This window comes from Nelumbo nucifera, chromosome 2 (genome assembly GCF_055504915.1).
Source record: "Nelumbo nucifera cultivar China Antique chromosome 2, China Antique-T2T, whole genome shotgun sequence".
NCBI lineage: Eukaryota > Viridiplantae > Streptophyta > Magnoliopsida > Proteales > Nelumbonaceae > Nelumbo > Nelumbo nucifera.
In genome coordinates this window covers 72,616,258-72,632,497 of record NC_142650.1, presented here as the reverse complement: position 1 = coordinate 72,632,497, position 16,240 = coordinate 72,616,258, and the positions used below count along the sequence as shown (strand labels likewise).

At 36.9% G+C, this 16,240-nt stretch overlaps 2 protein-coding genes across 24 annotated transcripts in view; both read right to left on the bottom strand.

The window, feature by feature from the left end:
• The window catches only part of LOC104604142 (mitochondrial import inner membrane translocase subunit Tim9), a 34,388-nt gene extending 29,980 nt beyond the window's left edge, over positions 1-4,408 (bottom strand). For 15 of the 18 annotated variants that reach the window (XR_016082419.1, XR_016082416.1, XR_016082426.1 and 12 more), the window contains exon 1: positions 2,018-4,407. The gene's annotated coding sequence lies outside the window, so the exon portion shown is untranslated. Of the gene's footprint in view, positions 1-2,017 lie in introns of all 18 variants that reach the window. The other 3 variants (XM_088897775.1, XM_088897772.1, XM_088897774.1) reach the window with 1 other exon arrangement.
• Positions 4,409-8,277: 3,869 nt separating this feature from the next.
• Positions 8,278-16,240, bottom strand: part of LOC104604140 (Leucine-rich repeat protein kinase family protein) — a 37,038-nt gene continuing 29,075 nt past the window's right edge. For 2 of the 6 annotated variants that reach the window (XM_010268383.3, XM_010268384.3), the window contains 2 exons: positions 12,513-12,834; positions 8,278-8,607 (listed from right to left, as the gene is read on the bottom strand). In XM_010268383.3, the coding sequence (XP_010266685.1) occupies positions 12,556-12,834 (279 nt within the window). In that variant the 3' untranslated portion in view covers positions 8,278-8,607; positions 12,513-12,555. Of the gene's footprint in view, positions 8,608-8,957; positions 9,154-9,237; positions 9,335-12,512; positions 12,835-16,240 lie in introns of those variants that run through there. The other 4 variants (XR_736335.3, XR_736336.3, XR_016083042.1 and 1 more) reach the window with 4 other exon arrangements.

Here is a 16,240-nt window from a genome sequence, read left to right as displayed (position 1 = left end):
TCAATAGTTTCAGCCCTTTTAGATCCCTTGTTGTTCTACCTTGTTCAAGAGGCTTGATAGAACCTACATTCCAATTATAAACAAGTATAGAGAGATAGGGTCTCCTTTCCTGAGTCCCCTTTCAGTGGTGAAAAGTTATGTTGGGGATCCATTTAGCTTAATTGAAAAGGATGTTGTAGTGATACATTGTTGTAAAAGAGAGCACCAATCTCCTTGAAAGTCCATTCTTCTCATTGTTTCTAAAATAAACTCCCATCCCAATTGGTCAAAAGCCTTAACCATATCTGTTTTGAGTGCTGCCCACCTTTGTTTGCCTTTTTGGATTTTAATTTGTTAATGATCTCCTTGGCCAGAATGGCATTGCCAACAATATGTTACCCCTGTATAAAAGTTGCTTGGTTTGGTTGAACCAGATTTGGTAACAAGGGTTTAAAGTTTATTGGCTAAAACTTTGGTTATTATTTTGTATAGAACATTGTAGAGACTAGTTAACCTATAGTGCTTTACGGATTTAGCTCCCTACTTCTTTGGTATGAAAACTAGGTTAATGTAATTTAGTTCCTTTAAAAAATTTTTGCTTTTGAAGAAGTTTTGGACAACTAATGTTACATCTGGGCCCACAATGTGAATGTGCCAGTATTTTGGAAGAAGAAAGGTGAGAAACCATTTAGGCTAAGGGCTTTGTGAGGGTTCATGGAGAAGGTGGCCTGCTTGACTTCATCCTCTTTGGATAGAATCAAAAGAGATTTTTTTTTTCTTCCTATGTGATTGAAGGAAGTTGAAGGCCACCTAAAAATTCTAGTGAGAATTGCTCTTCCACCCCACTAACCTTGAGAATTTGATTTTTTAGACAACTTATAATTTCTCTTCTTTCTGTAACCCAGTTCTGATTGCTTCGCTTTAACCATTTTGTTGAACTCCACCTTCTTCAAGATTTGGTCTAGAGATGGAAAATCTAGTGTTGTCTCCATCTTTTAGCCACAATTCCCTTGATTTTAGTCTCCATAGCAATTCCTTAAATTTTAGCCAGTGATTCAACTGTTCATGCAACTCTTTGACCTTTTGCTTTTGATCTTCCGAAGGGGATTGATTCTATTCCAAGGTTAATTTTTCTTCTAGGTCCTTTAGTTTGTGGCTTATATTGCCAAAACTGGTTTTGTACCATTCTGAAAGTTGGATTTTATTCCTCATAATTTATGCACAATAGAGAAAGCTCTTGAACCACTTACTTCCAATGACCAACTATCTAGAATGATTTGGTCACAGTCTTTATAGTTAGAATTAACTGTTAGATTTGTTGCTGATTTATCTAGTCTTTCTCTCACTCCTCTTTTTCTTGTTTGTCTATTCGTCCATGTGAAAAAAAATGACCTAAACTTCCTAGGTCGGTTAGAGAGAGGAAATCAAAGACCCCTTTCATACTATGAGAGACACAAGTTAAGGTGCTAGGTCCTTTGTACACGGCTAGATCAGTTATATCATTTAAATCCCCCGCTAGAAGCCAATGTTTATTATTGAGGTAACTCTTCTTAGAAATGAAGTTTTCTAGAAAGTAGCTCTATCTTCCCTTCCAGGGCAGCCATGGATATATAAGGACCAACTCCCAAAATTTGTTACATGGAGAGGTTCCAATTTCCAGTTCTATGAGTCTTTGAGAGCTATCAATTATGTTTACATCCAATCCATCTTTCTAGCAACATAGCATGCCACTTTTTATACCTTCAGCTTATATTGTTTGATAGTTGAAATAGTTTATTTATTTATTTTTTTTTTTGCTGAGTTTTTAGTTTCTGTCTTGATTTAATTTGGTTTCTGAGAGAAAGAGCATGCCAGGGTTAAATTTGTGGCATAGTCGTTTAATGGCACGTTGGGTGTCAAGCCCTCCTCCTCCTCTAACATTTCAAGAAATTATTTTCATGATAGTAACATTCCACAAGAAATAGTTTAAACGAGTATGGAATTTTTGATAAACAGAAATTACAAAGTTAAGAATTAACAAGTAACAAATCATAAGTACCTGGATGACAAGAGAGGCAATGGCAACAATCTATTGTTGTTATGAGGGTAGAGTTTCCCATTTCTTCCACCAGCTCAGATCTTCGAGGCTTGCAAAGAGGTCAACATTAGTTGCTTCTAGGTCAGTAATGGATGGTAGTCGGAAGGGCCAATGGTTCAGCGAGGGGTTAGAGGTTTGGTTTAATGGCTGTAGGAGATGGGAAGCTTTTTGTCAACATATCAGATTTCCCTCACGTCTCTGTCAAATATGCTTCTTTCACTTGAGTGATCCACTTTCTAATAGATTTTCTTTTTGCTTTCTTCCTTTCTTTCTAAGAGGTTCTATATTTGTTAAAGGTACCTCGCAAAGAGGACTGATGAGGCTTTATCCGAGTTAAAATAAAGTTGGTAGAGCTGCTTAGTCTGTTGGAAACTAGAAAGTGAGAGCTTTTAGTTTCTAAAATGTGAGAACTTAGCTTTGTGGAAGAAGAGGACTTAGCCTTTCGAAGGATGGGAACTTAGTTTTTTTGTAGCGTTTCCCACAGACGGCGCCAATTGATGAATCAATTTTTGGTGATGTATCAATTTTTTGTTCTAAGTACCTCGTCATTTGGTTTGCTTCCAAGTGGCCGATGACTCAGAGGCCGAAGTTAACTTCTGCTGGATGAGGACCTGGATGCCGAGCTAATTAGGCCGAGCTGGGGGCAGATTAGGTGCCGAGTTAATTGGGCCGAGCTGGGTAGGTTAGGTGGCGAATTGACTGAGCCGAGCTAGGCAGGTTAGGTGACGAGCTGGCTGGGCCGAGCTAGGCAGGTTAGGTGACGAACTGACTAGAGTGCTGAGCTGCCTATTTGGTGCTGAGCTGCCTATTAGTTGCCGAGCTGACTAGAGTGTCGAGCTGCCTGGTGGCGAGCTGGATTGATTGTTGGGCTTCGTAGTTCTTTAGAGACCTGCAAGGAATCAATGTCAGAGGACCTGGGGTGGCTAACCCGGCGAGGTCGCTCCGATGCTTAAGTCAGTACTCTCGTAGTAGACTGCAAGCTAAAAATCACAAAGTATGAGAGCTAGAATATGCTTACTTGCCCCCCTTATGCCATTGGGTTGGTGCCTTTTTATAGGCATTGTTTGGCATGGGCTTCACGCACCTTATCCGAGATTTCCAAGAAGTCGTCTAAGTGGTCCGAGATTCCCTAAGACAACCACCATACACGTTGACCACCCTCCGGATCATTCGGCATGTGGGCCAACTTCTAATGATCGTGAGAGTGTTAGGATATCCATGGCGAATTTGTCGGCGAGCACGTTTCGTAGGTCGCCAAGTCAGCACCTGGGCCAGGCCTTCAAGTTGGTGCTTGTGCCAGGCCGCTAGGTCGTGCCTGGGCCAGGCCACTAGGTCGGCGCTTGTGCTAGGTCACGCCTGGGCCAGGCCACTAGGTCGGCGCTTGTGCTAGGTCACGCCTGGGCCAGGCCGCCAAGTCGGCGCCTATGCCAGGCCACCAGGTCGCGCCTGGGCCAGGCCGCCAGGTCGGCGCCTGTGCCAGGCTGCCAGGTGGGACACCATCAACTTGGCTAAGACAATTTATTGCCTAAGTGGTTCCGGGTGTCACCTAGTTGTTCCGAGGTGCCACGCGTCGCAATATCACTAGAGGGCCAAATCCACCTTCATCAGAAACCCTGATCCTCCTCTCGTATTCCTCTGCAAGTGGAAAGGCAATTTCTACCATTTTCTTTCTTCTTCATTTTCTTCCTCAGCGAGACCGAAAACCAAGAAAAAGACACCCCACGAACCTCTGAAGTTGGAGCCAATTCTGTCGATGAACACGTTTGCACACCAAAGCTGGATTTCGGGCAAGGGTGGGGAAACACAAAAATTATTCTAAAGATGGAGAAAGTTAAAAAACAATAAAATGAATAAATTAACAAAATAAAAGCAAGAGTATGAGGGAGAATGAGAATGAGAATAAGAATTAAGGGAAAATAAGTGGAGAGATGGAAAGGGGAGACGGAGCAGTGACATTGTTCTCGATGCTCGCGAAGCAGAGTAGATGTGTTACTTTGAAAACAAAAGGAATAGTTTTGAGAGAACTTATGTAAAATAATTGGCTGCCACTGTTCTTGTTGCTCCTTGTTGCTACTGATGACAAAATGAAGGAAATCTGCCGCTGCTCCTTGTTGCTCACCGCCGTAGATGAAGCCTTTTTGAGGAAGGAAATCCGGATGACAGCCGCCGGTCATCGTGATTCACCGTTGGTCGACGTTGGTCGTGGCTGCCAAAGGTCGTCGGTCGTGGCTGCCACAGGTCATCGGTCGCACCGTTGGAGTATGAGAAGGAAGGCCAGAACTAGAAGGGTTAGAAGTTAGAATGAAAATAACCCTAACTTGTAAGGGAGATTCGTGAGATATGAATGGAATTAAAAAAAAAGCAAACGAAAATAAATTTTGCCTATCCGCGAACTGCTGCCCGAGTCAAACAGTTTAACAATTTGACCGCCCGGGTCAGTGGTTCTTTGACTTTTCAACGGTTATTTCTAAATAACAGTTTAGAGTATAACCGGACCCAGGGGGTTGAATGGTTACCGGTTTTTTCGGTCCGATCATCCGGTCCAGTCCGGTTTTGAAAACCATGCCCTAGGATGAAGCTTTCCACTTTTTAGAAACGCTAGGTGCCCCTATCCTTTTTTGGAAGTTTCAAAACACTCCCCTTCTATAAAATGAGCCTTTTTGACTCCAAGAAAGCTAAAATTTTGAACCATGCAAGGAATCCCTCTCCCCTATTGATTCTAATTCAAACCAACCATTCTTGACACTCCCCCAACATCCCAAAAGATCCAAAAAAGGAAATCTCTCCCTCTCCTTCCTATTTGCATTCCAAAGCTCAAAACCAAAATATGCCCTATTCTTCTCTTCTCCTATTGTACTTTTTATTTTCTTCTTGGTTTTATTAGAAATAAAGCAAGAAAAAGAAGAAGAGCCCCCCTCTATTCTCAGTTCGTTGTTGGGAAGAAGAAGAAACTAGAAGAGGAAGAAGAAGGAGGAGAGGCAAGTCCAATTCAGCTCCTAGTTGTTTTGATGCCTCTCTCTACCATGCCTATGTTATTCTCTCTCTTATGTAGAATTGAATTGCTTCATTGGATAAATTTGCATCTCTTGTATTTAGTAGATTGTAGGAGTTAAGATTGATTCTCTAGAGACATCCACTAGTAGGAAGCATATGAGAGGACAAAAAAGGATTACGAGGAGATTTTCCAATTACTTTGCTCCTCTCTAGGGATTCCAAAAGGAGTGTCACTTGTAGAAAATCCCTTTCAATAAAAGAGACGGAGAGGAAATCTCTACCTCACTTTGTTTCAATGGGAAATTTTGAAAGGTTCATGACAGTCAATCTCCAATTCTTGTAATTCACTCTTGAACGCTGTCTTTTTTTTTGTGAAATTAGAAGGGTTTTTTTTTTTTTTCTAAGAGTGAGTGGGAATTGCATTCTATATAAATCAAGAGATAAGGGTGTCTAATACCTTCCCTCTCTCTCATTAGATGCCTAGAATTGCTAATTGGGTTGTGAGAGTCTATGTTTTTCGAGTTTTTAAGTATGGAAGGCCCATCACTCCCATGCTTTTTCCAATTGATAGGTGGCAGCTCCATAGGATTTCAGCTGTGATGTGAGCCTCAAATCAGTTGGGTGCTCATAAACGGTTTTGCTGGGTTTTGACCAGTTTTTCTGTTTTTTTCAGAAAAATGAAAACCAAGGGTTTAAAAAACTAAGTTCCCTTCTGATTCACAGGTTGAATGGTTTGATTGTCCGATCCGATAATTAAGCATTAAGGTAGCTAGAATATATATAGTTGGGTTGGGTTTCATCAATTCGGTTGACCTACACCAGTTTGCACCCCATAGATGAATCAATTTCTTGTCACTAGATCATAAACTATTGATTTTACTAATATTCTACTTTAAACCATTAATTGAAGATATAACTTGTACATATCCATGATTTCTAGGATAAAGGGACTACTTGTTATTGGAAGATCTAGAGTAAGTACTTTGATTTGATTTATAAGGCAATTTACCCAATCAAAGTGCCTAATATTTTACCCAATGTTGGTCCTTACATTGAAATGTAAATTCTTGTACATGAACCTAACAATTATTTTATTTTTCCTTGTAGGGATTCAGCAAAATCACAATGACTCAAAAGCTAATTGGATTGCGATGTTTAACAAAACATTTAATTAGACATGTTGAGATTTGATGTTCCAACTGAACACGATGATACACTTGATGCGACTCCTTTTGGGCGTTTCATTGAAATTCCACACATCATCTTGGAGAAGACATTAAAAGCAAATATGAAAAATCAAGTTATATTAGTTTCTCTTAATGTTTTAGAAAAGTTTACTACATAAAAGGCCAATTAAATTCTTAGTCTCTTGGAAATATCAAGTGAAATTCTTTTCTAATTATTCTAAATATAGCATCCCAAGTTTGTTATTTTTCTCGTTTCTCTTCCTAATGAATTTATTTTTTATTGGTCTTTTTGCATAAATCAACAGAGTGTTTGGTTCCGTGGGCGTTTATTCAATAAACGCTGCCACATAGGCACTGCTTCAGCAATTCCCCTCTCTTGTTCTTCCGTACGCAACGAGAATGACAAAAGTGGACTTCGGTTTTTGTGCATGCCTACCATTTGGAAAAGTTATTTTTGAAAGCTTCCACAAATGGTTAGGCGTTTTTTCACTATTACACTGATGTGGTGCCTAATGGTACCTAATTGTCATAAACGGTTGTAATTATTACCTTTCTTGGTTTTGCAAGCAAATAAAGTACAAACATTGAATGTAAAGACATAAACGGAACCAAAAACTTACCAAATTAATTAAGTTGTTTACTCCTAAATTGATTACTTGAATTATTTGAGAAATTTGCATTTTGAAACATGTAAAATGTTATTATTGTTAGTTGATTAGTTATTATTTTATTTAATGCTCAAACCTCAAATGCACAAACTTATTGCTTATAAACTTATTTTATGGATATTTATACCCTCTATCTTTCAAACTTGGTATATTATATGTTACTTTTATCAATTTACAAACTTTAATTAATTTTACTCTTTAAGTTTTGAAGCTTACACTACACCTTTTTGGGCCATTATGCCTCAACATGCCTTTTTGATGGAGGGGAGGTTTTTGTCTGATAACAAAATTTAATCACACTAGATAGGGTAGGGGAGGTCTCAGTTCAATTTGAAAAGAGAGGAGTTTTAACTTTCAAGTATTCAAGAGAAACCCCAAATGAGGTTGAAGTCTTTTCTTCAATCTTCAAACCAAAACGTTTTGACCTCTTTGATGGCATTCTGGAGTCTTGACGAGGTGACGAGTTATCGAAAACACAAAACAAGTAGAGGCAATATGATGGAAAACTCCAAAGGTCTGTCTTTTTATCGTCAATACTGTGAAGCATTGAAGGGCAACTTTGTAATTCAAGATGTTGGGGGAATCATCTGGGACACTTTTGTTTGGTTATATTTGGTTTGAGAAGAAAAGAGAAACAGAAAGTTGAGGAAAAGTTTTTCCCTTAACTATGTTTTGTAAAATTCCACAAGAACTTTTCTTCAACTTTGCTTATCTCTTATTTCTATCAAAACACAGGCCAAAGATGTCCACAAACCCTGGGGATTGTCTTTTTCTATGTAGTTTCATGTTTTATTTTATTGGGGATAAATAAGAAAATCATATATTATCACCTACCAGACTAGAGAACTCAATGGAATTTTATGATATGTAATGGAGATAATGAAATCCCCATTTACAAGTCATTCCTACAAAATAAATTAATCATATCTTACTATTACTACCTAAAAAACAACCAAAAGAGGAAAATTAAAAGAAGCAAAGGTTCTAAACTCATAATCACTAAAATCAAGTTTAAATGTTCTTGATTCTTGTTGAACACTACTTGGCAAAGCTTTGCAGTAAACATGTTCCAACACCATTTGGTACCTAAAAGAATTCTAAAAGTGATTAAAGTGATTTTTTTTTTTTTTGTTTTTACATTGACTGATAATCTTAATCTTCCAACTATTTCCCTTTTTTTTTCAGCAAAAAATCGCCGATTCCTTTTCATGCTACAGATCAATGTGCTGTACATTGGCTTTTTATTCTACTTATTTTGTTTTGACTCTAAATTTTGCTTGAGCCAATCTGTTTCACTCAGAAATTCTGATCCCAACTCCCAAGCAGTAAAAGGAGGAGAATGGTGAGACCAGAAAAATGAGCCGCTAGTCAATGATCAGATAGGGTACAAACATGTAATATCAAGACACTAATGGTACACTATACTGTTTCGAAAGCACTCCGCGCTAACCACCTTCAAAATTGCAAAATAAACACAGAAACCACAACTTCAATAGTAAAAAAAAAAAAAAGAAAAAGAAAAAGACATGATCACAACTTTAGTTATAATAAAGATAAATAAGAGGGAAGAGGCCTTTTTGCGATCTCTGCCAATGTCAACAAGGATTTAACAAACACTTGCAAGGTTCCAAGAAAGAATTTAATACACTCTATTTTCTGCACTTTTCATCTCCATGACTCCCATATCATAAAGAAAATTTACCTGTCAAGTCATAAAAGTAAATACACAAGAGAACAACCATAAGCATAGTTTCAAGAATTGAGTAATGAATATCAGAAATGTTGGATAACTTTGGTGGATTTACTGTTATGGACTGATGATAACTTTTTCAGATATTGCCTATTTATTTTTTTGGTAAGTAGGTGTTGACACAAAGGTGCTGCTTTCTCTCTCCTGCACATGTGCAGTCCCTTACCCTTGTTTAAAGGGACCGAATGTAACTGCTGCTACATTGACAGCCCACTAAATATTTCCTTCTCACTGGAAAAATCCAACTAACTACATACTTTATTTCCTTATCCCCCAAAGAAATGTCGTATTGCATCAAAATATTTTGGTTAAGAATACGTTCATGATTGTTACCGATTAAAAATGAAAATAAGTATTGCTTCATAATACCATTGCCCTTTACATTGAGTGCTAATCGGGACGTGGTGGTACTGAGAAAAGCATTTAGTGGCTTTTTTTTTTCTGATAGTGTTGTAGTTGTGAATCATCTTTGTGACGAACAACAAAGAGACCGAAACACTGTAGAAAAGGAGGAAAATGGTGAGAACTCCCAAATAACAAGGTAAAAAATAAAAAAAGACTGGAAATCTTCTGTTTTTTCACCTTTTATCATCATCGATTTGAAGCAATGGCGTCAGGTTCTTCTGTCCTGTGAGCAGCGATCGAGAAGATGAAACGAGACAATAATGTTTCACTCGATCTTTTAAAGGGACAATGCAGGCCACTTTAGAAATTGTTAGGGATATTTTTGACATTATGATAATGTCTAATGTGTTTGGAAATTAAGTAGGTGGCTCATGATAATGTCTAATTGTGTTAACTAGTCATGTTTGAAAATTATTTGGGGTTTGAAAGTAATCCCAAAAATAGATGTTTTTTTTTTCTTTGAAGAGCCATGCATAACAGCATCCCCATTGGGATTGGAGCCTATTGCCTCATACCAGGTATGGATGATAAGGTGGCATTTGATAAATCAGAAATCTTGTCTAAAAAATCAATAAACTATTTTGTCTCTGAAGTCTGAAAGGTGGCAGAAATGCTTTCTTGCCTTTCAGATGCTTTGAAAAAATAAGATAATTTGAGTTGGAGCAATTCACTAATGTCTCTAAAACTATGAAATTTACAATTTTACCCTTAGAAATAGACTGTTTTTGAACCATGAAATTACTGAGGAATACAAGAATACACGTCTAGCTTTGAAATGGGTGGGCTACTAGTTTTGAACCATGACATTACAGAGGAATACAAGAATACAAGTATGCAAATTGAAGAAGGCAACATATGGGCTGAAATAATCTCTTTGGGCATGGTTTGGCCACTTCAATAGTATGGTGCAAGAGTTTGGGTTGAAGCAATTCCATGTTGATTATCCTGTGTTCAGTCATAACATTATAACTGTGGATATTGTGTTGGTGGTCTATGCTAATGATATTTTAGTCATAAGGTATGATATAGCCATATAGGTGGTATCAAACAGCTTTCCACACCAGGACCTTGGATAATTAAAGTATTTCTTGGGCACTGAGGTAGTGCGGCCTAAGAAAGGCAGTAATCTCTCTTAGAAAAAATATGTATTTGATCTCGTTGAAGAGTATTTGAAGACCTTGGGAAGTGCAGAAGGTTGGTTGAGAAGTTGAATTATCTTACCATTACTCAACTTGATATTAAGGGGCCATTACTTGGTGTAATGGTAAAATCTCAGGCTGCAAGGTGTGAGAAAGTGGGCTTGAGTCTGAGAGTGCTTCTTTATGTGAGAAAATGCCAAACATTAAGATTGTACCCAATAGGGGTGAGCAAGAAAAACTGAAAAACCAAAAAACCGAACCGAACCAAAATTCCCGGTTAACCGAACCAGTTGGTTCGGTATTTTTAAAAAACCAAAGGTACCAGTTCAGTTTCAGTTAACCAATATAAAAACCAGCGGTTAACCAAACCGACTGGTATACAAATATTTCTATATATTATATGTATATTATATATATTTTTCATATATATTTTATATTAACCATATATTACAAATTAATGAATATGCATTATATATATTTACAAAATATAATATATTATTTATTATTTAAAATATAATATTTTATATGTATTTATAGTTTTTATTATATATTTATTTATAATATATTATAAATATAAAAAACCGAACCAGTCAACCGGTTAACCGATCGACTTCAGTTTGGTTTTGGTTACCGGTTCGGTTTAAAAAATAAGCCCATGGTTCGGTTAACCGAACCGTGAGCACCCCTAGTACCCAATCTACCACTCCCAACAGTTAGTGTTTTGAGCCAATTCATGCAAAATCCTTGAGTACCTTACTGGTAAATGGTTATAAGGGTATAGAGGTATTTGTAAAGTGTGCCAAGACATGGGCTATTATATACTACTAGGAAGGACTTGAAACTAGAAGGATATACCTATATAGACGGACTAGATCATCATCAAATAGACGGTTGGCAACTAGAAATTGTACATTCATAGGACATAATTTGGTGACGTGGAAGAGTAAGAAGTACAATTGCCACATTACCTCAGCGAGATTAGGATCCCTATCACATAGCCTGTAAAGCTATTCTATGATAACAAGGCAACTGTACACATTGTATCCGACCTAGTGTTTCATGAAACAAAAAAGCACATTGAAGTTGACTACCACTTTGTACAGGAAAAGGTTCTAAGTGGAGAAATTTCTATGCCCTATGTGAAGCCTGAAGTTGCCAATTTATTTACTAAAAAGATTTATAGAAGTAGAATGGACTACATTTGTAACAAGCTGGAGTTATAGCTTAACGGGAAGTATTAAAATTTATGATTAGTTGGGCATGTTAAGTCATGGGTAGTCTAAACATTTCCCATGTTTAAGCAAGGGTACAATTGTCTGACTCCTTTTATAACTTTAGGGTCAGATCTGTTTGTCTTTATTTTAATACTCTATGCATATCACACTAGCGGTGGGGACTCAATTAGTGTCTCCACCAAACTGGAGAGGAGTTTAATTCTTTCTTGCTGTCTACACTCTCTTTTTCTCTCTTCTCTCTATTCTTATGCTTTCTGCTTAAGTCTGAATCATTCTTATAAATATTATTAATGTGCACTAGATTAGGCCTCAATCAACATATACTTGGTCCTCCACTCTAGCAATTTATGGCTTTCATTGCCTTTCAACAAGACAAAGCCCAACTTAAGTTTTTTCCTCCTTTAATTTTTCCTGTTCTATCTTCCTGTCTGAATTTGATAATGCTTTGGAGAGTGAAATGAAATTGTTGTTCTTTTTAACAGTAAAAGGAAACTCAATTCAATAAGAAAACTAGTCTGTTCTACCTTTCTCTTTGCATAGGCTCTCCTAAATGGATGAAGTGTCCATGTCAGACATGCGTTGGACTCTTGATAATCCATGGATTCTTGAAGGGCACTTCTGTTTCAGATTTTCTTTTTTTTTTCCCTTGTTTATTCAACATAAATGAACAGCTAATCTACAGACTGAATGTCATTTTTCCTATAAAACGTTATTAAGTAATAAAAACAATCTTTCAGACCTTTTTTTATAGGTTTATAATGTTAAAGTTTAAAAATATATGGCCTATTTTAAAAGTTGGTCCTTTTCTATAGACATGTCTGTGAATCCTTGTTTCTTTGTGTTGCAAAATCAGACTCCTGGACACGCATTGGATTCCAATTCCTATGTCTGTGTTAATGTAACATTATAAGAAACTAAAATTTTAATATTAAGTAGAAGATCAAAAGGATAGGCTAATAATACAATTTTTTAGTTTAAATCTTGAATTACAACTAAATATAATATAATTCAATTGCCAGTAACAATGCACTAGCATCTGAAACAAAAATCAGTGGTATGAACAAATATGTTGCCTTACCTTGCAAACTGGAATTTGTGGAAGATGGATTTATATTTAGCTGCTATTGGACTGAGAGCTGTAGAACTGAAGGATGGGAATATGGGACTGGTGACCCTTCACTGCTCTGGGATTCTCCCCTCCATGCATCTTGAACCTGAGATGCAAACTGAAGGTTCCACAAAACATCCTCAATTGAGGGTCTATCTATCAGTTCTTTAGACAGGCACCTTATGCAGATCTCAATCACTGTCCTCAAAGATTCATCTGAACATGTCTTGAGATTTTCTGCATCAACTATGCTCCTTTGAGCAGCATCATCAGATGCAATACTTATTTGTATCTGCAGGAGAATGATAAATTAGACGAGTAGGAACAAATCATGAAGCTTCATATGCATGGAATTTACTGACATAATATCAATAGTTTTTCTTGACCATTCTAACATGATATCAGTGTATTTAATGAAAATTTTCAATTTTGGTCATACTCCAGGATAATCTAAAAAATTAGATTAGTAAAATGTATTTTTCCAACATATTACAAAGGTTTAAAAAATGAATGATGCTTTTTCACGTCATAAAGTATCAAGGTAAAGAAGAAGAAGAATATCTGCATGGCAAAATAGTTGCTTCCCATGGTTTAAGATGAAGATTTGTAACTGTTGAGTTTTGGGCTGATACAACATGTTTTTTTATTTACATAGCATAGTTAGGGAGTTATTGGGCCTTAGGCCCATTAGTTTATCTTTTAAGTTAAGAATGTTTTTAAGTTCTCACAAGTAGCTGACTTACTAAGGACATACTTGTCTTTGTACTCTCTTTTATTTATGAGTATATAATCTAATGAAAGGGGCGGCCGGACCTAATTCTGAGCTTCTCCCATTCTCTTCTACATCTAATCTCTCTCTTTCTTAGCTGAAACCTTTTCTCCTCTTTCTTTTCTTCTTCTTTTACAGTTTTTATATCAAAACAGGTTGTCCAAACCTTTCTATTGTAACTAATGTGCATTCATGCAGTACCAGTTTCAAAATCTGACATGAACAAGCTCGGTGAACCTTAAGAACTAGGCTGTGGACTGAATGGTGAATTTTAAATACTTGTAACAAAATTAATAGTTTTCATATTAATCAATAAGCATTATATTGAATGTAATAGTAGTGCATTTATTTTATAGGTTTTGCAACATACTCAGGGACAAAAACATAACTAAATGCAAGTGCCATGTTATTTACCTAGTTATTTTCTTCAGTGAAATTGAAATCAGTAGTTATTTTTAATAATTAAATGTAGCTAGAAACTCGCTTTCTTGTCTAGACTAGCCAGCAGAGGTAATACATACAAATAGCATCAAATTGACCATATAATGCAGGAAATCAATATTTTAGAATTACAAGTGAACCCCCAGGCCCTGGCATTCCCCAAAGACATCCTTGTATGGATACTCCTGCTCTAGAAAACCTGCCAGCTAGGGTATTAGCTGATCTAGGGATCCACCTGAACGAGTAGTTTAGATTGGTTCCAATGGATTTGGCTTTCCTAACCGAAGTTATAAATCTCCACATTGGTTCCTCTTCTGAAGTAAGCTAGGAAATAACAACATGACAATCTCCTTCTGGTAGTATGTTTCTCCAGTTTTGTTGTCCTATCAGCTTGAGACCTTGGATTAAAGTCATCAGCTCTTCTCTCAAGGAACTTCCAAAGCCAACAGTACCAGAGAAGCCCAGCATAACAGTGCCTCTTTGTGCCTTACCACCCCTCCCACACCACTCACCCGAGTTGCCTAAACAGCACCCATCAAAGTTAAGCTTCATTCTATCAGAACCCATCAGAACCCAATGTGCAATTTTTATTTTAATTAGTTCAATTAGATTTTCCACTTCTTGTTCTTTGTTTTCAAACAAACTTGCATTTCTCTCCTCCAAAATGCTCCACAGTTCAGCTGCTCTTGTATTATGCCATAACAATTTATTAGATGTCAACTTTTTGGAAGTACAACCAAAAGAATGAAGAAAATTAAAAGCTGAAGTTGGTGAACCAGAATCTGTGGAGTGCTAGGAACTGAGAGAAGTATAAGTACTTGATAGGCTGACCCAGACAGCCTTGAAAATTATGCCATAACAATTTTTTATGGCATAACTATCAAGTATAAGTACTTGATAGGAACTGAGAGAAGTATAAGAAAATTATGCCATAACAATTTTTTATGAAATGCTATAATTGGTATGTAGCTAGGTTAGAGGCTCATAGTAGTAGCCAAGAGTGGTAAAATAATGGAGAAGGATTTTAGGATAAAGGTTTAATAGGCTGACCCGGACAGCCTTGAACCAGTGTGTTTGGCATCTTACCTTAGAACTCTAATTTGAGATTGGAGCTACACCCATAGTTAAGAGATGTTGCACCTTTGAGGTAGTTTATGGAGTCACACCAAGGCACAAAGTGCTAAAAGCAATTTCTGTTCACTTAATTGACTGCAGAAAACAACCAAATACATCTATATATATAGTCTAAACTCTCTTGCATTATGTTAAATTCAAGCATATTTAGTGATTGGACTAGTCAGCTAGTTGTCCAATTGCCACATTACCTCAGCGAGGCCTATACGATTAGTCATCACCTCACTGGATTGACAATCCTGGTGGAGTGCCAAAATTTGTTTGTTGATTGTTGCTTGGTGCCCAATACCAGGTGTTAACATTGGTGTCCAAGCACCTGGATCTATTAGTCTTAAGGAATCTACATAACTATGCCTATTGTATTTCAGATTCTTGATTTTCAATAATCCAACCAAAAAGGAAAATATATTAGGCAAGTTGGAAGATAATTGTGAAGGAATTCTTTGGGTCAGGCCTCTTGATTTAGGAGAATATCAACTAAATGGAAAAATTTTGAAGCATTGGAGCTTATATTTAATCAATCTTGTAAAAAAGTTACAGCATTCTAGCATACCATCATTGAAAGTACATCTAGGAATGTATTTCAATTTGTGACAGTTCATTGAACGGCAGCTAAGGTATTGGTTATAACAATTAAGGTATTTGAAATAAGAAATCCTTTAGAAGGTGGTTGAGGTTGTAAAACTAGCATACAGCATACAAGTCAGGATTCACATGCAAATGTAAAAAGGCCATTACCCAAAATTGGTACCAGCAATCTAGGTAGGGGTGCAAGTCAGGTACCCAACTTCCAGAATTTACACAGGATTGGAATTGGGTCCACTCAAATTTTAACTGTTTGAATAAGGATTTTACAATATTATAATGTGTGATATACGACATCAAGTTATCACGGGTAATGCCATAATTTCTGCATTCTAATATATAATACAATGTGTGGGAGAGAGACCCCTTAATTTGAATGCTAAAATTCTCCTCTCTCAACCTCTCTTCTTTCCCTTCTATTTTTTTTTTTCATTCTTTCTTTTACATACCTCTACTTGGTATCAGAGCCATGATTGACTAGTCAGTTGCATTCCATCTTGTGGTATAAATAAGATCTGGCTTCCTGGGGGAGAGGGGAGAAAGTAATTCATTCTCTCCTCTCTATTTTCTCCTTTCTTTCTCTCTTCTTTTCCCCTCTTTCTCTCCTTTTTTTGATCAATAACAGTAACTTTCCATTAATAATAAACAGAATTAATTACAAGGAAGGGGAGATAAACTTTCTTAACTCCCCGGGTTGGGCAGGAGCCCCCATAAAAGCAAAAGAAGAAATTACAACTTTGCCCAAAATAAAGAATCCCGAGCCACCCCT